Raw genomic sequence first — 24,728 nt, forward strand, 5'->3', positions numbered from 1 at the left:
CTAACTTCGTATAAATGTACTATCATTAGTCTGCTGCTTTCTGTTGCTGACCACCCTACCCCGCTTCTGTATTTAGAAGACCCATTGTCTTGTGACTTACAGAAATACTATATAGATCAGTGCAGAGGTATTCTGGCGCCTTCAATTGTTGCTGTAAAACTTAGTTTAACTGTACTTAAACAAAATTGTATAAACAGTGAAGAGGGTTTCTGGTGGAATCAAAGAGGATACGAAGAGAATTGCATCCACGCTTATACAGTGCGGCTTGTAGTCAGATAAATTGAAATAATTACAGGAGGTTAAATCCCCTGGATTTCTGGATTCGTCATGAATCAAATTGTACGTCTAGTCCATACTCAAGACCAGCAATGCACACAGGTTACAAGACCAAAACAAGTCCAAATTCCAAAAATTGCAGACGGAAAAGAAACAAGCGTCGGTTACCTATTGACGTGACTACAATTCCCAGCAAGCCCCGGAGGATGGAGTTTTTCAACTGTTTGTAGAGGCGGGCTTGATTGCTTCTCCTATGTTGGTGCTTCATGGCCGCCGGAAGTTTCTTTGCCGCCGCCAATTGGGGGTATTCCTGAGCTCCTTTGCCCTGGACCCCTTTTTCGGCAGGAGTTTGCCCTCAGCTACTTCCAATGGCTGGAGCTTCGGCACCCTTGAAAGTGTGCATCGTGGGGTCGGGAAACTGGTGAGTGAGAAGTGCCATTCGCCTCGGAGTTCACAGGGCGTCAGCAGAGCTTGCACTTTGCTATGGCTGGTTTTGGGGGGATAAATCCCCGCATATTTCATCCCTCCACGAAAACTGACAGCCTCCTTAAACTGGGCGGGGACAGATTTCCGACTAAGCCTTGCTCGGGTGCTGTTTTGTCGGGCAGGTGGGACTTTTGCACCTCACTCTTTTTACAGACGGCTTTAGGGGTTGAAGGTTGCCCTTCCCCCGCTTGATATGGTGGTGTACCAAATCAGTCTCTTCGTTAGAAAAGCTGAGCTTGAATGGCCATTGATGACAGTGGCATTTCGCCTCCCAAGAGTCTAAACCTAATCCAGTTGCCTACTATGGCATTCTCTCAGCCAGATGCTCAACCTGGATACGCTGGGTCAGGGAATGGTCACCCGATGGGAAAAACTTAAAAGCAGTGACTGAGTGCAAAAAAAGGGTTTTCTTGCTGTGTGGCATAGTAATTTATTTATTGTAGTTACAGACCAAATAACTCCAGAGGATAGAGTCAAGAATTAGAAGGGGCCTTTGGCTATAAAAGAGGCAAATTCCATGCTGATAACCATTAGAAAAGGGTGAACATAAAAATACAATTTTGTAAGTGCCCTTATATAAATTTAAGTTATACTTCTCATCTGGAACCCTGTGTATTCATGTCGCACTGTGCTGAAATAATTCTTGGAAAAATTTGTAATAGATTTTGGGGGAAAATGCAAAAGAGTAGTCAAAATTATTAGGAGTCTAGACAGTGTTAGTTAAATTATAATCGAATTGATCAGCTTGGTAATGTCCATTTAGTTGTTTTGGTCTAACGCAGGAGTCGCCAACTTTTTCGACCTCGGGCACCATCAAACTCATAATTTTAAATCCTGAGGACCACTAATACGAATTTTAAAAAAGATAATATATTTAATATAAACATTTTATTTTTTATATTAAATATAAATTTAATATTTTTTATTATTTATACACACACACACACACAAATGCTTATTTAATCATAACAAAATCGTAAATGCTTAATCATAACTGTGGGGCAGAGCGAAGGGAAGAGGGAGGATTTAAGAAGCCACATGGTGCCTGGAAGCTGGGAAGATCTGGACGGGAGGGACCTCAAATAGAAGAAAAGGAGAGCTATCTCATATCTCCCCCAAGTCAGAGGAAACCTCTCCCTCCTTTGCCAGGTGTGGCTGCCTGGAGTTAGTTGGGGGAGGGAAGGAGGGCCGGGCTGGAATCACCAACGGGCTCCTAATAACGAGGCAGCACCCCCCCTTTCAGCCTCCACATAAGAAGAGGACTCCCTGAGGCTCTCCAGGTTTCTTCTGTTGCTTCCCAGCAGAGAAGGATCCCTCCCTGTGTGGAGGCTGAAGGGGGGGTGTCGAGTCCAGAAAAGCTGGAGCTCTCGCCTGCACAAACAGGCTGGTTATTAGGAGCCCGTCTTCCTCAGCGCTTTTTTGGTCTGGGCATTTGGTCTCTTCCCCCCCACCCCATGCCAAAGGAAAGCCAGCTGGGCTTCTCCTTCCCTCTTTCCCTTCCCCCATTCAATCTTACTTTGGGACAGAGGAGAGCGTGCTGGAAATGTGTTGGCTTTTCCAACACGCCTTTCTCCGGTGCTCGCTCACGATTCTTCACGTTCCTCCAGGCCTGGCTTGCTGAGGGGGGAGAGCAGCCCTGACGTCTCTGCTGCCCCCTCAAGGAAAAAAAGCAAGCAGAAACAGCTCTCGCTGGAGCGAAAGAGCAGAGATCAGAAGGCACAGGCAACAGAAAACGGCACTTTTCAAAGGCAGCAGCTTCCATCTTCTCTTGCCTGTGCCTTCCTCAACCTCAGCTCTTTCGCCCCAGCGAGAGCTGTTTCTGCTCGCTATTCCTGTGCTTTCTCCGGGCAGTGATGGCTTGGTCCGTGGGGGGCAGCAGCAAAGCAGAGTGCTGAGAGGGACGAGGAAACTGTTGCCACCCCCACCGCCCCATTCCGGACCTCTGAACTCGATAGTGAGTGCAGACTTGCCTACTCCGCCCCCTCCCACCACCAGCAGCCAGTACTTTTCCTGCCCTGGGCTGTCCCCCCCCACCCCCATTGAGGAAGAGCCCAGGCCAGGAGAGGCAAACTGGAAGGTGCGGGAGTGCCGCACAAATGCAAGTAGCGTGACACTCCTGCACCTTCGGCCCATCTCTATTGCCGCTTCAGCCCGCCTATGCCGCCAACTCCCTCTTTCTGCAACAGCGCCATTACCTCATCCTACCTGGCGAGGACTGTGCTGCTTTTTGCAGGTTTGTGCTTGGCCGAAGGGTGGGAGCCAGTGGGTGGGCGGGCTTTGGGGGGTGCTTTGGGGGGCACTTCTCTGCACTCCACCAAAATTATCTCGCGGCCCACCAGTTGGCGACCCTTGGTCTAATGTATTTGATGAAACTGGAAAAATTGAGTAATTTTGTCAGTTAATTTTGTTGTCAGTTTATTTTCTATATATCTCAAAAATTAAAAAATAATTGTAACAACCTAACGTGTTTGTTAAGGACCTAATTATCCTTTCAATACATGGAAAATATATATTGTTTTCAAAGATGTTTTCACTCAAATGTTCACTCAAATGTTTGAAAAATTGTACAGGTAAGTCTCCTCTTATGACTAGTTGTATAGTGACCATTCAGCGTTATGATGATCTCCCCTGGGCTACTTATGATCCAGATTCAAGTTAGTTCTCCTGCAGTCATGTGATCCAGTTTAGGTTTTTGGCAACTGCCCCACACGTATGGCTTTTTCAGTGTCCCATAATCGATTTTCGATTTCCAGCAAAAACTACCAATTGTGGACAATGGATTGCCAATGGAGTGCAGTATTCACTTAACCAGCATAGTAATTCACTTAACAACTGCTGCAAAAGTTGTAAAATTAGGCACAGTCAAGTGGGGACCCCCTTAATATTCAAGATCAGCAGTCTTACCCCTGTAATTACAGGCTCAATTACAGTCATAAATCAAGGACTCTCTATTGTGTTCAGTGGAAATGAGAGAGAAATTAGGAGTGCCTATGGTACTTTAGGAACTTAGTAAAAAGTTTTTGTTTACCTGTTTAAGCCTCCATGGTTGAATTTGTCAAAAGTTTTCTAAACATTTGATAACATAAGAGGCAGGTTTGGTCTTCCTAACGAATAAACATTCTGTCACCAGAATAGACTGCCAGATGCTGATCAAATCTAATCTCCAATGCTAATCATTGGTGGAGGGAGTTCCAAAATGTATTTAAATTACATGTTTTCATTTATTAGATTTTTCCATGGAAAAAATTATATTTCATTGTATTGATTAATGTACTATCAGAAAGAAAAACATATTAGGCTCTACACTCTATTTCAGTAAATTGAGCAATTAATAGAAAGTTTATTTTGGTCTGTCTTTCTGACATTTCTATTCAAATGCTATTTACAAAATATTTAAAACTTCACTAATGTCTTACTTCTGTTGATGTATCTTCTGCAACAAAAGCTAGTGAAGATCATGTACATTGTTTAATATAATCAGTGGTTTGTTAGTTCTAACTTCGCTGTTTCAAAGACATAAGATTATATAAGTCCAATTATATTTGCAAAAAAAAGTATGTGTTACTATTTGTACTATTTGCTCCTGGAAATAAAACTAGCAGATTACGTTCAACACTAAGGAAATGGAACAATCTGCTCTTTTGCAATTCTGGTTTCCTTTGTTATCTGTTAATTGGATCAGAGTACAATAAATTACAAGGGAAGCACCAAGTTACTGTAGTGATTAAAATACCAAGGCTGGAATTCAGGAGACTGAGTTCTAGTCTTGCTTAAAACACAAAGGCTACTCTTAGGCCAGTTTCTCTCAGTCCAGAGAAGGAGGCAATAGCAACCTATTTCTGAAATCTTTCCAAGAAAACCACAGGGACTAGACCAGGAGTCACCAAAAGTCAACACTGGACAGAGCAAAATAGGGGAGTTTTTTCTGCAAAGAGAAAGATGAAAGAGTTGCAAATACTTGAAATCTAGGGCCCTGATATTGTGGGTGGGCCCACTTTTTTATTATGTTGACTGTGAGGTTTTATTGTTCTTGGCTGCTGTTTTATGCAGTGTCATATTATTTATATATTGAATTATTGGATGTGCTTTTCTTTTGTTAGCCACACAGAATTATATATAGGAGATGGATAGCCACTGCCCCTTGGTGGCTGTTCAATTATGTTTGATTCTCAGAGACTGGACAAATCCCTGCAGTTTACTTGACTAGATTTTTGAGAATTAGTTTGCAACTGTCTCCTTTCTCAGGCTGAAAGATGGTGACTGACCTAAAGTCACCCACTGACTTTGTGCTCAAGATGGGATTGGAACTCCTGGTTTCTCAGTACCTTGCTTGATGTCTAAACCAGGGGTTGCTAACCTTTTAGACCTCAGAGACCACCAAATTCATAATTTTAAATCCCATGGACCACTAATGTGAATTTTGACTGATGGTGGCTTGCTGACATTGGTGGGAAAGTCGGTCCCATATTCCAGAGCTGCAGTAGTCACAGGACTGGCCCTTTGGTCACCCCGGAGCAGTTGCTCCTCCACCCGGGTGCACCAGCCTGCAATGGACTGGAGGAGTTGTTCTGGTATGACCAAAGGGCCAGTCCTGTGACTACTGCAGTTCTGGAATATGGGACCGACTTTCCCATTAACGTCAGCAAGTCACTCTGGGGCGGATTTCCCTCCCCTACCATTGGTCTTAGCTTCCAGTTCCAGCATGTGTGGTCTACTAAAGGTAAGATTTGTGCTTGGCCGAAGGTTGGGGACCAGTGGGTGGGCGGGCCATGTGGACAGCACAGCCTTGTGTTCCCACGCAGCCTGGATTAATTGCTTTGGGGGGAGTGCTTTGGGGAGGCATTTCTTTGTGGACCACCAAAATTTTCTTGCAGACCACCAGTGGTCCCCAGCCCACCAGTTGGCGAGCACTGGTCTAAACCACTACACCAAACTGGCTGTAATATACATTCACTTTCATTCTATATGAAATTTCTTGAGATCAGTGAGGCCATTAATCTCACTATGGGGCTAAAACTATCAGGAATGGGACAATGGCATTTGAGATGCTATAAACTGTGCATTAGTTTTAAGAGCTTTCCTGGCTTAATGGTGGTGTCCAGAGTTCAGTTTTCAGTGTAGAAATTATGTAAAATCTCATGAAATAAAAGCATGGTATAATATAACAATGGGATATCTCTTTAAAAGGAAGGTAGACAGTGTATATCATTATAAAGATAGACTCTGCTACAAACCATGTGAGGATTTGTCCATAGTAAACATGAAAAGAGATGTATATGATGATTAATGCATATTCAGAACAGCATAGGACATTTGCCTTATGAATTTTTAAATTTATATATTGTTTCGTGACTACAGAGAAATACTGTGTGTGCTTAGCAAACTAGTTTGAATGAGCTCTATCACCAAGACATTTCTCTTTCAATGACAGCCCTACAACTGAAAATTACATGAATTAACTGGAGCTATTATCTGATTATTACATTTCCTCATTCTTCATTCTCAAGTTGCATATTTTATAGTTTGCATATTTTATAAATTTTATAAAAGTATACTTTATAATGCATATAATTATTTTTTTAGGGGGTCTGCTGTGGCTAAAATAATAGGCAACAATGTAAAAACAATGCAGAAGTTTTCTTCTACAGTGAAAATGTGGGTTTTTGAAGAAACTATTAATGGGAGGAAACTTACAGATATCATAAATAACGATCATGAGAATGTGAAATATCTTCCTGGATATAAACTACCAGAAAATGTGGTAAATATTGATACAGATATACGTGGGCATTGGCCAATATAGCTCAAAACACTTTCTTTTGATATCACATGACATGCATTCTGAAAGTAAGAAACTCTTTTGGAAATTTCATGAATGTCTACTACCAAACCAATTATGGGAAAACTGGCTACCTAACCCCTTACTGAATCTCAGTCTTGACTTATTATTTTTACCTCATGTGGATAATTTAGATAGCTTTCCAGAGATCAAAGAAAATAAAGCAGTTTTCATTGACGTGTATATGTGTTAAATTTCAAAATAGTTGCCATCTACCACAAAAAGTCAAACATAAGGTGTCTTCCTTTAAAGGAGTCTTTCCAATAATTTAATTAGAATGCTGTGGTTATAGTTTTAGCATAGCTTTGATTATAATACTTTAAATCTATAATAAATATATTTAAATAAAAGATATAGTAATGTCAAAAAAGAAAAGAAAGGAAAAGAGAAAAGAAAGAGAAAACACAAGAACAGAAAACATGAAAAATATACAAAAGAAATAGCTTCGAATCATCCTCTTGTTAGTTGTAAATACCAGGGGTCTCCAACCTTGGCAATTTTAAGACTTGTGGACTTCAACTCTGGGAGTTGAAATCCGCAAGTCATAAAGTTGCCAAGGTTGGAGACACCTGGTACATACAATTATAATCAAACCTCTCTCTCTAAGATTTTATCATATTTCCTTTCTATCCACAACCTATTGTTTCTAAATCTTTCATCAAAACTATGTCACAAAATTATTTCTTTTAGAAGGCTTTGGTTATAAGTATATTCCAAATTTTATTATTTCTTTGTATTTATAATTTGCTACTATGGTCAATTGGATATGCAGATATTAATATCTTGGCTATTCAATGATTTATTCTGGAAATCTACATTTTTCCAGTTCCATCTGCTGTAATTCAATTTATCAACATATTTTGCAGGGTGTGTGTATTTTTTAAAATTATTTTCAAATAGTTTTCTTTTGACCTTACTATGTGAATTTGCTATTTCTATTAATTAAATGCAATTTAAAATAAATAATAGTGAATTGGATATCTGAACATAATTACACAATTCTTCTTTTTTCTTTTCCAATTACTATTTTTCCAGGTTGCAGTCCCTAATCTGACTGAAGCTGTAAAAGATGCAGACTTGTTGGTTTTTGTCATTCCCCACCAGTTCATTTATAAAATCTGTGATGCAATTACTGGGCATTTAACAAAGCAAGCTGTTGGTATAACTCTAATTAAGGTACAGCCTATAAGATAATGTTTCTTTCTGTGTACAAAATGATACTCTAAATTATTTACTTATGTATTCAATTTTTATAACTGCTCCTAACTGAATCATGGACTACAACTCAACTACATGATTCCGGGTGACTTATTAAATAACAATTAAATAAAGGTGCAGATAAAGAATTCTATACAAATATAATTCCCACAAGGGAATCTTGGTTGTGAAATGTCAGGGATAGCATCAGGAATGCCCTTGGCCATAATGATTCGGACTACGAGCTGAAGTCTCATTCACCCAGCCCACAGAAGTACCAAAAGGCAGCTCTTCCATATTAAGAGTGTAGGAAGGTGGATAGAATATATTCAAGAGCAGCCAAGTGCTGAGCAATAGGATAGATCAATCCAACATATGCTCAGGAAGAGACTGACATTCCTGTAGTTACAGTATATTCCCACTTGTAAATTATTTATTTATTTAAAACATTGCTATAGTCACCCATTTTATATTTATTTATCTCTGGGTAGCTCCCAATCACATCAAACAACATTAAAAAAATCATACTATAATTATAACAATTAAATGCATTAAAAACAACAAAAACCTGGTTCTGTTTTGTGGTCGTTTGTTATTGGAATTGCTGTCCTTGACAGCCAAGCCTTAAATGCTTTGCTGTGAAATGTTCTATATTTTTACTGTACATTTTTTTGGAAACTAACTTTCCTTTTACTCAGATAATGAATGCCCACTTGCCCAATGCACTAGGACTGCTGATATGAACTCTGAGCTCTGAGAAGACAAAACCTGCACCAAATATGCAAACAATACTAGCAGCACTTACGACAATACAAGAAACTATGATGAGAACCCAAGACATGATAACAAGAAATCACAAAGGCTTTAAAAGCGAAATGGGGGAGATGCAAGGAGAAATACGGAAACTAGATGACAAAATAGGAACAATCCAACAGGCAATAGACAAGACAGAGCAAAATAAAAAGGTGGTAGAAACAAAGGTCGAATAGACAGATAAGAAGGTGGACACGATTGAACAGAAACTAATGGAAAAAAAACACAAGAAATTAGAAGAAGCAATTTCCTACCTGGAGATGGGGAAAGCTGATTTTTTTCTTAGATTTGAGAACGTGGTGGAAGAAAGGAAAAGACCTACCTAAAATAATGTCAGATCTACTGGCAGAGGCATTACAAGAGGTCCGAAGAGAAACCAATGAGGTATACCAATATATACCAATTATAGACGCTTCAGACTACCACATAAGATTCAAATTACTGCATAAGATTCTCAAAGAAATTAATAAGGGACAAGATATATAAAATAACAAGAGATGAGCCATTGGTTTTTAATGGTGTAGAGATTGTGACTCAAAAACAAATTCCAAGAAGAATAAGAGAGCATAGAACTATTTCTGGCTTCACAGTTGAACAAACATAACATCCTATTTAGATGGCTCATCCCAGAAGGGATGCTGATATCGTGGCAGGACAAAAAGTTTAAAATAGACAGCATAGACAAGGCAAGGGAATTTTTCGATCTCTACGTAATATTAGAAGAAGATCAAGCCAGTAAAAAAGTTGAGAGTAGGAGCCAGGAAGAACAACAGTCAGAGGAAAGAGAAGTAGAGCAAGAGGAAAGAGAAATAAGCAACATTCCTATTTTCAGAGATATCAAATTAGAGATGCATTAATTCAGATATGGAGTAAAATCAAGAAGAACCATTATGTTAAAATACCATGCTGGCTGTCAACGAAGGAGGCACTAATTTATCCGAATACAATGGATCTGGTGAAAATTAGGAACTACAAAGATCTGTTAGATGAATCATATAAATTTGTATAAGATGTTTTACAGCTGGCATTTGAAATTAGAGAACAAGAGGATAAACAATTTTATAAAATTTGGGACCTTTTCTACCAATGGTTAGATAATAAAATACAATAATAGAATATCTAGAATTTTAGGAAATAATGAATATATAAAGATATATTTCTTTTTTTTGATATCATATCCATAATAACGTTTTTAGGATAGATTTGGTATGATTATATGATTTGTTATAAAATAAATTAAGTAAAAATCTGTTAGATGAACAAGGAAGATTAAAAACTATACAGGAGTTACAACAACAAAATATAGATATAGACTGGTGGCCATATATGCAAGTATAGGCAAGGTATAAAAAGGACAAAGTAGAATACAGATTTTATTTGGACAAGCAACAATTAGATGAAATCCTACAAGGAACAGGAAAAAAAATATCTAAAATATATAATTTCCTTTTAAATTTTAAGATGGAAGAGGAGGTAGTTAAGGAAACAATGATAGCATGGGCGAAAAATGTGGGACACAATATAGATCTGGAACATTGGGAAAGAATGTGGAGGACAAATTATAAATTAACTATGTCTACAGCATATCGAGAAAACATGTACAAAATGTTTTACAGGTGGCACTTACCCCCTGCAAGTTTAGCAAAAATGTTTGCGAATCAAAACCCAGGATGTTGGAAGTGCAAGAAAGAAAGGGATACCTACTTCCATATGTGGCGGACCTGCCCGGAAGTCAAAAAATATTGGAATACAATTTGACTATGTTAGAAGAAATAATAAAATAAAAGATTGAATTTCAACCAGAACTATTTTTATCAGGTATAATAAAAGGGAAATATAGTAAAAAGGATAGATATCTTATGCTGCATATATTAACTGCTGCTAGGATCTCATATGCATAATCTTGGAAACAAGGAAATATACTATCAGAGGGAGCAGTCATAAAGAAAATATTAGACTGTGCAGAAATGGATAGGCTGACTCTAAAACTAAAAGATAAAGAGGAATCTACATACTATACAGTATGGGATGCCTGGTATGCATGGCTTAAGAATAGGAAGAAAAACAATGCTTTGATTAAGAATAGGAAATTATATATATATATTGATTGTAGAATAAATAGAAATATATGATGAAAATATGTGATATAAATTTGGAATAAGAATAAAGAAAAGAAAATGTGACTGTAATATAATAAGATAGTATGTATAAAAATAAGATAACGAAATGTAAATGATGTCTTGACATTGACACAATTGTGTATATAATTTTATTTTATGTTTTTAAAACTTCTGAAAATTTAATAAAGATTACTGGGGGAAAAACAAAGCATTATTGACTGATATTCTTTTAAAAAAATTATTATCAACTGTAATCACTGCCTTCCTATGTTTCTTGCAGGGTATAGATGAAGGCCCTGAGGGACTCAGACTCATCTCTGATGTAATCCGGGAAAAAATTGAAATAGATATCAGTGTGTTGATGGGAGCAAATATTGCCAATGAAGTAGCTGCAGAGAAATTCTGTGAAACCACCATAGGTAAATTTCAAAAAATAACATCATGTTTTTCAATAAATACCTCCATTTCAATTTTCCCCAATCCTCTGTATTTCCTGCTTTTGTTCATATTTGGTCTGTAATGCTATCCATGGATTAGTAATAAGTAAGTGTCATTGAGCCTAGTGATACTGAAATTTATAATATGATATTGCCTGCAATCCTCTGGAACAGGAATAAGTAGCAAACATTTCCTTTGTGAGAAGAGAAAGTATATTCCCACCTGTTATTCTCCTTTAAAAAAAAAGAAATTCCTAAATTTCCAGCTGTGTTTTTAAAAATATCAACAGAGTTGTTGCTCATAACATTTGGGTGGGTTCAGGAATATCTACAGCAACAATTCTTGGCTTCAAAATGACAAATGCAACTGGGTAATCAAAACTCTGCTCCTTATAACTGACCATTGCATGCATTATATACAGAGGTGGGATGCTACCAGTTTGGTCCAGTTCTATAGAACCTGTAGCAGCGAAGAGCAGCTGACACCGAATCAGTTTGGTGTTTGGCCTACCTGCCTGCCCGGGCTCTAGGTTGTCATTTATTACGTGCTTTTCCCTCCTCAGCTGCTTTGTGCAGCCCAGCTGAGGTTGAAAAAGCAGGAAACAAAAGGATTTTCAAATGCTGTACACCCACACACTGCGCTTGTCAGCTGTCCAGGCGGCATAGCTGATGATTTCTTGCAAACGCTGCACACACAATTGTCCCCAGTTCGGAGAACCAGCAAATCACTCCACTGGCTGGCCCCACCCCTCCCCGCCCACTCACTCCTTACCTGGCATGCGAGCCAGCCAACTTGCCTGGTTTGTAAGTTGCTATTTTTCCTTTTTTCCCCCCTGGCCATTAGCTGTTCTGCTCTGCCAGGAGATTTAGATTAGCTAGAAAGCAGGAAATCCTAAAAGCAGAGCCGAATCTTCCTTAGGACTGAAGTGCAGACTCAAGTAGCCGATTGCAGATAGATAGATCTCTAAGTTAAACTGTGATTCTGTGAGCAATTCAATCTGCCTGCCTCCTTTGTCTGCTTTTGGATAAAAGTTCTTTTTTATAAAAAAAATCAATATTTACATACATGGTGTGTTGTGAGTTACAATATTTACATTCAAGCCATGCCCACCCAGTCACAACTACCAAGCCACACCCATAAATTAGGCCACACCCACAGAACCTGTTGTTAAGAAATTTGAATCTCACCCAATTATATATGTATAAAAAGAATCAAAGTTTTGATTGCCAAATCATGCCTCCCATTCTAAAGCCATAACTACTGCTGCATATGCCTCTGCCACTGCTCTGCACTGCCATTGCAATAACCTTTTGCTCTCAATAAAGTTTCATTTTGTTTTTCATTTCAGTAACATTGTAAAGCCAGGGAAATGATTGAAGCCTTGTCGGTTAACAGGAGTGCTGATTTACTACCAGCTTATCAAGTACTTAGGAGCCAAAAACACATATTCCAGTAGAGAGAAGTTCCCTGAAGATGGGCATGAGTTCAAAAGCATGGCAGAATAAATCTCTGGTCCCTGTGACCGATCCAGATTTGATCTTAAAGCAGATTTCTTCAAACAGAAGCCCTCCAAGTATAGCCCTTGGGACTATAATTCTAGAATATTTAACCAGGATTGAAATCTTGGAAGTTATTGGGCCAAGGCATCCAGAGAATTACAGATTGAATTATATAGGGAATAGTGTAATCCAAGATAGGGCCACTTAAAAAGAAATTCTATGGAGGTTCAATGAGTCTAACTATCATACAAGCATAGCAATATGATACAATAGCTTGACTTACAGTATATCAAGGCCCTCCAAATTCTCCATGTGTTTTTGTCTTATAGTTGAGAAATCAGGCCTTATGTATTGCCATTGTATCTCAAATACACCTGTTTTGTCAGTATTATGTTTCTTTGATAAATCAGGATGCTAGAGGTATGAAATATGTATTATATTGGCTGATCCGGTATTAGCCAAAGGATAAAATGGTTTCTTTATATTTTATTCACTATAATACACAAATATAAAAAGAGGCCTTTAATAGTAAGAATGAATCAGATGCAACCAGAATCAGATGCAACCAGAAATCAGAATCCGAAATCAGAATCAGATGCAACCAGAAATAAAATATGACCAGACAGCATAGAATTGAACATATATACAAGAATCATCAGGTACTAACCTTATAGATTTTCCCCAAATGTGCTTTTCCAAAAGGCAACTGGCCTTTTTGGTTTTTTTCCTTGAAAACATTTCGTTTCTCATCCAAAAACTTATTCAGTTCTGACTCTTCTGAACCTTCTTGGATAAAAAGTGAAATGTTTTCAAGGGAAAATGCAAGGAAGTCCAGTCCACTTGCATTTTAGAAAAGCACCTTTAGAACAACCATGACCTGGATGATTGAGACCTCTAGAGATTTCTTGGTTCATTTTTCATCTCTTACTGGAATCCTATCTCAGCTATTCTGATATGAATTGACAGTTGTTCCGGAATCAGGAAGGATTTGGAGATACACTGTGCTGAAGATTCAATAGATTCATTTTTAATTGTGTTGTGTAAAAGGTTTTTTTTTTTTGTTTCCTGCTTGGAAATGCTGAGATGGTAACTAAATGACGTTAGCAATTTTCACCTTTTCCTCTCCCTACTTCCCAACAAAAACAGGGTGTAAAATATTGGAAAATGGCCTCCTTTTCAAAGAACTTCTACAGACTCCAAACTTCCGAATAACTGTTGTGGATGATGCTGATACAGTTGAGATTTGTGGTGCTCTTAAGGTACTTTTTTTGGTGAAGATGGCATTAAAAAACTAAACTGCCTCCCACTTACTCATACGACAAAATCAGGGGTGTCAAACTCGCGTCATCATGGCAGTGTCACATGACGTATCGGGATGTTTTTCCCCTTCACTAAACTGGGCAAGGACAGGACCAGCACGTGAGGCATCTGGCCTCCAGGCTGCGAGTTTGACACCCCTGGACTAGAGAAATGCTTGGTGGGGAATTTGTTACCAGAACTGATTTCAGTGTCTGCAATCTTCAATAACATGTTGATGCCAAAACTATCTTATTTGATTAATGCAAAATTTCTCTCAACACTCAGGAACATCTTCCTCTCATTTCAAAAACTCTTTGAAACAGAAGTTTTAGATTTTTATTGTTGGTTAGTTTAATGGTAGGCAACAAGAACTAGGACAGCTTTTTCCTGCCCTATTATATTATATCTCTTGGATAAAGTTGGAATGGGACTGAGTTCATGCAAGATTCACATAGAATTAAAATAGGTAGCCAAGATTTGTAACCAGGGGTGGGTTGCTACCGGTTCACCCCGGTTCAGGTGAACCCATAGCTAATTTAATGGCCTGTTAAATCTCACCCCTGGCTGGCCCCGGCCACCCCTCTCAGGAGTCCCATGCAGCCTATTTTGGATGCCAAGTAAATGCAGGGCACATGCGGAGGCTTGGGGAGGACGAAAAATGGGCCTCCCAAAAGTTCCGGAAGGCCAGAAATGGGCCCATTTCCAACCTCCAGAGCCCGGGGAGGACAAAAACATCCTCCCCATAGTACAGGAGGCCGACTAGGCCATGCCCACCTTGGCCATGCCCGGCCAGCAACTGGGCAGAGAACCAGTTGGTAAAATTTTTGAAATACACCCCTATTTGTAACCATGGTAAATTAAGATTTTTATATCCTGGTTTATAATCCTAAGTGACACTGAAGAATTTCTCACATTGCAACACATCTTTTCATATCTGAATGGGTTTTCAGACAAGATACAAGGCACTGGAAATGATAATTCTTAGAATTTCAGCCAACATGGCCACTGGGATATAATTCACTACATAAAGGTGATAGATGACTAGTTCGTATCGTATTTAAAAGCATTTCCATCACAGCAAAGAGTGCTGATAAAATGTAAAATTACTTCTGGAAATTGGTAATTGTTTAAGACTCTTCACTATTAACATACATATCAAACTTACTTTCAGAAATCAGAATTTCCTTTCTTCAAGATAATTTAGTTGCTTTATCACCAGATAATACTGGTGATTTATACATAAGGCCATATATAACCAGTTTGATTTTAAAATGTGTCTGTCCAGAAAAAAACAAAAGAAGCTAGGGTGGGCATCCTATTGGTTAAAGAGGATTATATGAACAAACGTTCCTTCAGCGGAGTGGCTTTGCCCAGCAGACTATTAACAAAAGATATCAATGGTATTTATATCATTTTGCGCTTGTAACATGTTTTCAAAATTCCAAATTTGCTTGCTGGCATCCAATCAGCTTTCATGACTTTCTGACAGTCAATGGGGAAGCCACATTCTCTTAACAACTGTGCTACTAACTTAACAACTGCAACGATACATTTAACAATTATGGCAAAAAAGGTCATAAAATGGGGCAAAATTCACTTAACAAATGTCTCACTTAGATACAGAAATTTTAGGTTCAATTGTGATTGTAAGTCAAGGATTCTATGTGTATAACTGTAAGTTCAATGAGTTCTTTCATTATCCTGTGGTCTCTTTGCCTTTCCATGTCATTTATTTAGAACATAGTGGCAGTGGGAGCTGGCTTCTGTGACGGTCTTCGCTGTGGAGATAATACCAAAGCAGCTGTCATTAGACTTGGATTAATGGAAATGATAGCTTTTGCCAAAATCTTCTGCAAGGGGCAGGTCTCAATTGCGACTTTCCTGGAGAGCTGTGGAGTTGCAGATTTAATCACAACTTGTTATGGTGGCCGAAATCGGAGAGTGGCTGAAGCATTTGTTAAAACAGGAAAGGTATATTACTTGTGGTGTCAGGGATACTTTCAACCGAGGAAGCTAACATATTTGGAATGATTCTTTTGTGACTGTATTAAAGGGTAATAAGGTACGTTTTTGCACTTATAACTTATTTGTAGAAACATAAACTCAATAACTGCAAACTTACTTTTTTAAATTTCTAAACAGTACTGAAATTACAGAGTGGCCAAAAGGGGCCACTTTCCTTTGATTTTATGATGAATTTCTTAGTAAATATTATAGAGGATTCTTAAATTGCATTAAAACAAAAATAAGAAAAAAACAAATCCCACCCAAAGGTTAGTGACCATCCTGAATCAGGACTTCTAAAAGTGCCTCAAGCAATAACCACTTTATTAAGAGTCATAGTAGAGTTAAGCAAAGTCATAACCACAATGCCAGTGTATTCACAAACTGTGATAATAGCAGATTAGCTGCTAATTGTAATAAGAGTAGGACTTACTAATTGTTTGCTTTGGTAGATTGGTAAAGAGCTAATCAACTAGGAAGTAGGATTTCTATCTGAAACTGTTAGCAAGCAGGTGATATGGGGAGTACTAGTCATCTTACCTTATCTATATCAATAAAACTTAGACATAGTGTTTTTTTTTAACATTTAGAGTATTGAAAAACTGGAGCAAGAGATGCTGAATGGGCAGAAGCTTCAAGGACCACAGACTTCTGCAGAAGTGTATCACATTCTTCAGCAGAAAGGTTTGGTGGAAAAGTAAGAAATTGATTTCTTCCCCCTATTTTTAACCCCAAATACCTACTAAATCTGCTCCAAAAACTTGTATTTTATATTAGGATTGTATTAGGAAGTAAGGACTCTCTTCTACTCAAGAGAATCTGCTAGGACTGAGGTACTAATATTACTGAGTTATATATTTAAATGAACTCCCAATAATAATATTAAAATACAAATTATCTTATTCTGCTTGTTTGACAGAAATTCCAACCATAATTTTATCTGTAGTCCTTTTCAAATTGTGTACATGCACGCTTGTGTACATGTTGTGTACATGTTTGCACACAAATTGTGTACAGGTTTGCATGCTTCATTACTTGAAAATTTATCCTAACTTCCTGCAGTAGTTTTCCTGTAGTTTACTTTCTCTAATCATAAGCAATATACCAATTTGTTTAACTTGCAGTTTCTTTTAGGATTTTCCTCTATATGTTCTCCCTTTGCTTCTCTGTTTTATTGTAAAAGCTACTATTAGAAAATAAAAAAAAAATAAACAGAAAAACAAGACCTATAGTTCACAAAGAGGTTCACAGACTCCTACAGAATTTGATTTTCAGTTCTTGTGACTTGCGAAGTTCTTATGATTTGAAAACAGAACATTTTTGGCTTTCCCATAAATTAGGGATGGGGAATTATGGCCCTTTTATGACTTGTGGATTCCTGAACCAGCATTCTGGGAATTGACGTCCACAAGTCATAAAAGGGCTATAGTACTCCATTTCTGAAAAAAGATAAATTAGTCTTGAAATTTTTGAAATCTGGTTCCCATTTTTAACATATCCATAACAGGGACAAATAGGATAAATATACATATGTTGTTCTTTTTCTTAGCATTTGTCTTGCATGGTTGCAGGGCTCTCTTGTTTTTGCACTGTACTCGAACTTAACTAGTTCTTACAAGAAAAGCTATCAGGGCATGATGTTAATAGAGCAGAAGCCTATTTGGGCTGAGAAAGAGTGACTTGTCCAAAGTCATTCAGCTGGCTTCCATGCTGAAGGGAGGATGAGAATCTGGGTCTCCCCATTCCCAACATGTTGGTACTCAATGAATACATTGTAAAATGATCGGGTAACTTTTGCCTGCAGAATGTAGTGAAGGAAAAAGAAGATACGCCTCTCCTCTAAAATTTTTTTTTTTTTTTTTATGGACAGTACTTTAATTTAGGGATTAGTCCATATTTGCTGGAACAGAAAAAGGAGATACAAACCAAATAAGTAAATGGTACCTCAGATTTATTTTGGTCACCAGAGCATTAAAAAAAGTTAAACACCAATAGTTTCATAGTTTCATCTCCTGGTAAGATTATTGCTTGTCTTATTTTTTAGGTTTCCACTATTTACTGCTGTTTATAAAATCTGCTATGAAGGAAAGCCTGTCCAAGAAATGATCTCCTGCCTCCAGAGCCATCCACAGCATATATAAACACTTTACCATTGTCACAGTTCCTGCCTTTTCATATTCATTCATTAGTTCAGATTACTGTCATTGGCTTGCCTACTCCATGAAGAAGTCTATGGGTTTTTCTACATTGTGTATTATACAGCTCCTAGAATACTAGCTGTTATTTTTAGTGGCTAAGATTTAGTTGGCTTTCAAATATACTGTGTAGAACTTGCATTCAAACTTCCTAATCCCCTTGCCCTATTTGAAATGCCTGATGTTCTTTTAAACATAATTCTAATGCTTCCTTTTCAAGCAGGGATTTGTCTAAACTTTCCAGTGATTAAAGGGGAAGATGCAATTAGAGCAGAAGTAAAGTACTACAGTACTCCAAAAATTTATTGGATTAAAGATCCCATCAATGCCAGATGCATTAATAGCAATAAGGAGAGCTTTAATTGTTAATTTCTGGATACCTATTCATTGAGCATATCGTATCAATATCACCTAGAAGTTGTTTGCTAAAGTATAGTAAGCTTTGACAACATGCATTTGGATTTTTTCAGTCAGATTTGCACATTTTGTATGGCATAGATTGTCATTTAATGAGAATTACTTTGGTATCATTTGATTAGTGGGAATTGGCATTAAGATTTTTAAAACTTAGATTTTAAAAATAATTTATTCTTAAAACTAATTTAAAGAAATGATATTTTTCAAATGTGTTTTTAAAGTAATTGTAGCCTCTCTTTTAAATATATATATATATTGGCTTCCAATCCAGTAAGTGTATGGAAGTGCAGTTCCTAAGGACTCCCGCTCTATCAGGATATGATGGGAATTCTTGTCCTAAGTGATAAGATTGCTGTTTAAGGTAAAAATTTGCCCTCCAATATTTATCCTAATTCAGTTTTCTCCATTTTCTAAGATAAAAGGTTTAGGTAAACAAATCAAAGCTTTTTTGATCTAGCTGTAATGCTTAGCATCACATATTTTTAAACAATGCATAATCCTGTGGATTTGTACAAACAGCTTCAAAGCTGCTATTATCCTAGCTGAATAATATTAAGGTGATGATATAGGCATATATATGAAAATGGGGCACAGCTGTGTGAAAGTTTTTACATGTTACAAGATTACAACCCATTATCACTCAGGTTGGCTCACTGCCCAGAAGTTCTTTCAGGTGGCATTTAATAAATAATTTACTGTCATGCTCTGATGTGTCAAAACTGTGAAGGTCGATTGTGGTTGATGTTGTTTCCTCAGCATATTCTTTGTCCATTTGTGGGGTTAAATTAGAAAGAGCCAAAATGAGTTATTTTGTCCAGCAAGGTTCTAATATGGGAATGTACGGCTTTTTCACTGAACTAACAGCAGCATGTGTGCTTTGTGTTTACACTATCCAGCAGGCCAGTGCTTGAAACACAGTATTGACATACACCAGCCTTTAACCAACCTGGAGAGTGACAGACTAGTAAAAAATTGAAAAGCGTGGTCTTCATACATTTGAATTCTACCCACTTGGGAAGGCTACTGCAGATAACTTAAGGGGATTTGTTCTGATTATATCCAAAGTGAGAACTTGCGGTTCTCATTATTATGCAAATGCCCATTACTACAAAACATTACTATTTCAGCTGTTTTTATTTTGGTGCCTTTTTGCCTTTTTGATTCTGTTTCAATTGTTGAGTTAGATATGACTGTTTAGAATGGGAATGTTTTTGAAAAAAATGACAATCATGTTGGTTAAGTAAGTAAGAGTCTGATTAACAAACTATGTAAAGCTATCCTCTCAATTGCCTTCACGTCTGTGGAATTAACAGCATCTGTCACTTGTGACCAATGTAGTAGTCCAGTACTTCTGTACGGCATTTGATTGGGGAAAGTTGATCTAATATATATGAAATTAATTGTAAGTCTTGATTATTATAAGCTAAAATTAATACCTTGTCTTAGAATAACAGAATTTATCTTCCCATGACAGCCATTGAAGTATTAGAAGATTGCTATCATGTCTTTGCTAAGCTTTATCTTCATTAGGCTAAACATATCTAGTTCTCTTAGCCATTCATCACAATTTAGTTTTCAAACCCTTTATCATCTTTGTTGCTTTTCTCTACACTCTTTCTAACTCTTCTTCAAAAAGCAGAGTGGCAGTGGTTCTCCTCCCATTTACCCTTGTAACAGCCTTATGAGGTAGGTAGCCTGAGGACAATGACCATCTGAAGATTATATTCAGTATATTTATAGGCTGATTGGCAGGATTTGAATCGAACTCCACTCATTGCTCAAAACGTTCACTGTAAATACTAAATTGGACTACATTTATTTTACGTATACTCCCTGGCCTTAGAGCATTAATGTAGGTTGGTTTATTCTCCTGTCGAGCTTATTTATTTCTCTAGTCACTTTTATTATGAATTGTCTGTTTTAAGTGGCCTGAATAAGATTATTGCATGATTTTTGAGATAGAAGAGGCTGACTCAAGCACAATCATTTCACAGTTGGGATCATATTGCCAATTAGGAAATCAATTTTTTTTTAAAAAAACTATACTATTGTTTTCTTCTGTTAGAAAATTATTTTGAGATACAAGCGTGAGTTTTCCATGGGTGGCAGTCACAATTGACTTTAAATGCCAAGCATTATTCTTGCCTCTTTTTCCTCATCAAAATATTTTCTATTCATAAAGTAGAGTCTAGAATGGTAATTTGGTATAAGATTGGAGAACCCATGACCCTGCAAATGTTGCAAGATCTGGCTTCCCATTAGCTCCAGTCAGGTAGTCAGTGATCAGGAGATGTGGGAGCTGTAGTCCAGCAATGTCTGAAGGGACACCAAATTCCCACTCTTAATGTGAAAAGAAAATAGCTCCTCCTTGAAACACTCCAAATAATGCTCAGAACTTGACCCAAATCTTTCTCAACTTGGATGCTTCCACATGTGTTGAAACTAGATGCAATCCGAACACATCTGGAAAGCTGTCGATTGGGTGTAGCTGCTCTACCCCAATGAAACCTGATACATTTTGCTTTGAGCAGTTAAAGCAATTTTTCTGTTGTTGACATTCATAACTTAGAATGACTTGAATACAGCATGGTAATGAAAAAAATGTGTATACATTCTGAAAGAAACAATTGAGAAAAGGCTAATAAAATAGAAAACACATATTTCTCTTTATAGTATTAAAACCTGCTAGACCTAATATGAAGTGACTTTTTCTTTTAATTCTAACATTCAATATATATAGCCATTTTGTATATGTGTTTGTAATATGTAAAAGGCTCTGTAAACAATGTAATGATTTATGCATATTGTCAAATTGTTTAAAACTATTTACTCCTATTTTACTCCCTCACTTATTTTTTAAAAGCAGATGTACGGGTTAGTAAAAGATTTATCTATGTCACCCACTTGTTTTCTGTGTTTCTTACTTGTACATTTAGTACTTAGGATTTGTTACTCTCTCAATTGTATTTGCTACATTAATTTCTTCAGAAAGGGAACTGGAAAACAAAAGGTTGAAGTTGCTAATGTCCTAATGCCTGCTTGATTAATATAACATAGACACAAACAGAAATGCAGATAACATAGGAGTTGATCTAATAGTATTTTATAGTAGTATTTTTATTTGGTATGTACATATTTAAGTAAAAAACATATTTCCCCACAACAACTTGTATCAATACAACTTTTATTAATGCCAGATAAAATGTGAAAAAGTAGAATAAGTTGAAGAAAGGATATAAGGATATCTGCACATTTGTGATCAAATGTAGCACATCAAAGTATATCTCCATGGCTATAACACAAAGTACACTTACCTTTTTTAGTGGTTCTTATTTCTGAATAAACATATAATGTAGCTTTAAGTATAGCAAAGGGATATATTCCAGTTAATAAGACTTTACTTACCTTTTATCATGAGAAGGTATAGTAACAGCTTTAAATGCAATGGCTTCTAGCTAAAATAGAAAAATAATTGAATCTACACATTTGCAATTATTTTCAATTCAATTCATTTTCAATTTATTTTGAGTTTTACAGGTAGTCCTTTTACAGCACAGTTGAGCCCAATGTCTGTTGCTAGGCAAGGCATAATTGAAGTGAATTTTGCCCATTTTATTATTTTCTGCCACAGTTAAGTGAATCACTGAAGCTGTTAAGTGAATCATTAAGCAAATCTGGCTTCCTCCATTGACTTTGCTTGTCAGAAACCAGCTGGAAAGGTTACAAATGATGATCACATGACCCTATATGCCGGTTGCCAAGTCCCTGAATTTTAATCACGTGACCATGAGGATGTGCACTTAACTGTTGTTAAGTGTGAAAAACGATCATAAGTCTCTTTTTTCAGTGCTGTTGAATGGTCACTAAAAATGGTTGTTAGTCAAGGACTACCTGTATATCAGTTTTAAAATTGCATGTCTGCTTTTAGTGCCTTTGAGACTCCTAGAGATACCTGATACTATTTATTTGCTATTAAACAACCAAGCTTCGTGTCATTTTGTTACATAGTGTGACCATCAGAGCCCATTGCTGGACAAATTGCCGTTTTCCATACTGGAATGGTGATGATAGCATTTTTCTTCCATTCTGTGTTCCATTCTAGATTACCTATTAAGCTGTTGTTCTAGAACAAACATACTTTTAACCCACTGTGAGATCTAGGTAAAATAGGCTTCCCCAATCTTATGTTTTAGAATTACAAGGGTCATAATTCAATTCATTTGGTGGGTATCTGATGCAGAGAACTCATATAACATTTAAAATAAATTGAAATCAGATTGTTTTCCTAGTCACAAAACTCTGTGATAATGGCAAAAATTATAATGCCAAGAGAATTTTGGTAGTCTATGCTTTTTAAAAGATATTTTTTTTTTTGCAAAAATATTTATGTGTGCCAAATTCTTACTGCAAGTATGAAACAATGGAGTATTAGAACTTCAAAATCTAATATTCTAATTGGACCCCAGTAAAAAAAAGGACATATGATTCATTTCATTTATGCTCTGCGTAGCTCAAAGCAGACATTTTACTTTGTTCTACCCTCAAAACTATCCTGCAAGTACAAGTCAATTTAAGAATTAAGAATAAACAACCAACAGCTGCCAAACACAAGCCCTATGATTATAGTGCTTATCAAAAGCATATAGAAAAATACAAGTTAACGTCATGAGATAAGACAGGTTGAACCATGGCCCATATGCTTTTTTTAGCTGTAGCTACTTGAATTAGGCATGAACCAGATCATATCAGCACTAGTAACACCTAATTTTCCAGGACAGCCCTAGAAAATAACCTTAACTATTCAGAATTAGTTAATATATACTAGGTTCCAAGTAATTCAGGATGTTGTAGAAATCCCTAGTAATCTAGAATTACGCTGTATTGATCAGAAAGATATGGTTATCTATATTTACTGTATCTACAGAAAGTCCTCAATTTACAACCATTCATTTAGTGATCATTCAAAGTTACGGCACTGAAAAAAATGACTTATAACTGTTTATCACACAATTGTTGTAACATCCCCATGGTCACACGACCAAACTTTGAGCACTTGGCAACTGCATTGTCCCAGGATCATGTGATCACCATTTGTAACCTTCCCAGCTGACTTCCAACAAAGCAAAATCAATATGGAAAGCCAGTTTTGTTTAATCACATGATTCATTTAACAACCGCAGTAGCCTAATAACTACAATTGAATCCAGAGGAGAAAGATTTCTTTGTTTGGATTTTATGGAGATTCTATCTTCATTTCCACAATACAGGAATCTTAAGTCTTTTCACCATTCCTCATTCTTTATACATCAGAAGTAATTCTTTTCTTATGTTGGCTTACAGAAAGTAATGAGGAAACTGGAATAAACTGCAATGAAATACGGTACTCAAGTCACATGTGCTTTTGACATGGTGATTTAGTTACCGTATTTGCCGGCGTATAAGACGACTGGGCGTATAAGACGACCCCCCAACATTTCCACTCAAAATATAGAGTTTGTTATATACTCGCCGTATAAGACTACCCCCTCTTCCACACACCTTCCACTTTTGCACTTTTTTTTTTTTGACGCACTTTTCTGCTTTGGACAATTTTGAATCCAATTTTGAACCAAGAATATGCAAATAGCTATGGAGTTTAGAAATGAGTTTTAAAAATATTTTTCATTGCTTACCATTAAGCGTAAAATATGTTGTAAATAAAATGAGAACACAGGAAACGTTCTCTTCTCAATACAGCTGATCTCTCTCTCTCTCTCTCTCTCTCTCTCTCTCTCTCTCACACACACACACACACACACACACACACACACACACACAAAAACCCGGACACTGAAAAGGCTGCCAAGGAACAGTATATTCAATGCCTTCTCTTTAATCAAGAAACAAGGAATTCCTTAGAATCTTTTTTTTTCCCCAAGTGGCCCTCTTTAAAAATAATAATGGAGGTAACACTTTCATTCAAAAAGTCTTCCAGTATCTGGAGTCGCTCAGACATATTGAAGTGAGGCAGGAGAGTAAGTGAAATTTGAAATGATCCAGCTACCGTTTTCTTCCCCTCCCGCCCGAAGGCCATTATCTCCACGTCAAAACGAACGAGGGGAGGCAAAGAAGCCAAACACGCTAAAAGGATCTCTTTATTTTCCTA

The 24,728-nt window shown here is 37.1% G+C and overlaps 1 protein-coding gene across 3 annotated transcripts; it reads left to right on the top strand.

Moving 5' to 3' along the window:
* Positions 1-484: 484 nt before the first annotated feature.
* GPD1L (glycerol-3-phosphate dehydrogenase 1 like) lies at positions 485-20,375 on the top strand. 3 transcript variants are annotated; one of them, XM_026686568.2, is made up of 8 exons: positions 485-697; positions 6,346-6,523; positions 7,637-7,777; positions 11,012-11,150; positions 13,815-13,927; positions 15,705-15,938; positions 16,562-16,668; positions 18,016-20,375. In XM_026686568.2, the coding sequence occupies exons 1-8, from the start codon at positions 645-647 to the stop codon at positions 18,110-18,112; spliced, it is 1,062 nt and encodes a 353-aa protein (XP_026542353.1). In that variant the 5' UTR covers positions 485-644; the 3' UTR covers positions 18,113-20,375. The 3 variants fall into 3 exon arrangements, with proteins under 3 accessions (XP_026542353.1, XP_087803317.1, XP_087803316.1); XM_087947190.1 differs by lacking the exon at positions 485-697 and adding an exon at positions 2,801-2,995; XM_087947191.1 differs by lacking the exon at positions 18,016-20,375 and having other exon boundaries at positions 506-697; positions 15,705-16,029.
* The last annotated feature ends 4,353 nt before the right edge of the window (positions 20,376-24,728 follow it).

This window comes from Notechis scutatus, chromosome Z (assembly GCF_049901735.1).
Source record: "Notechis scutatus isolate UNSWTSFEM ecotype Mainland chromosome Z, rNotScu1.2, whole genome shotgun sequence".
NCBI classification, from domain to species: domain Eukaryota; kingdom Metazoa; phylum Chordata; class Lepidosauria; order Squamata; family Elapidae; genus Notechis; species Notechis scutatus.

Bases quoted from the DNA above. Each gene is read 5' to 3' on its own strand.
- GPD1L (XM_026686568.2), top strand. From the start codon at position 645: ATGGCTGGAGCTTCGGCACCCTTGAAAGTGTGCATCGTGGGGTCGGGA. The intron at 698-6,345 runs GTGAGTGAGAAG...TTATTTTTTTAG, and splicing joins ATCGTGGGGTCGGGAAACTG to GGGGTCTGCTGTGGCTAAAA. The intron at 6,524-7,636 runs GTAAATATTGAT...CTATTTTTCCAG, and splicing joins ATAAACTACCAGAAAATGTG to GTTGCAGTCCCTAATCTGAC.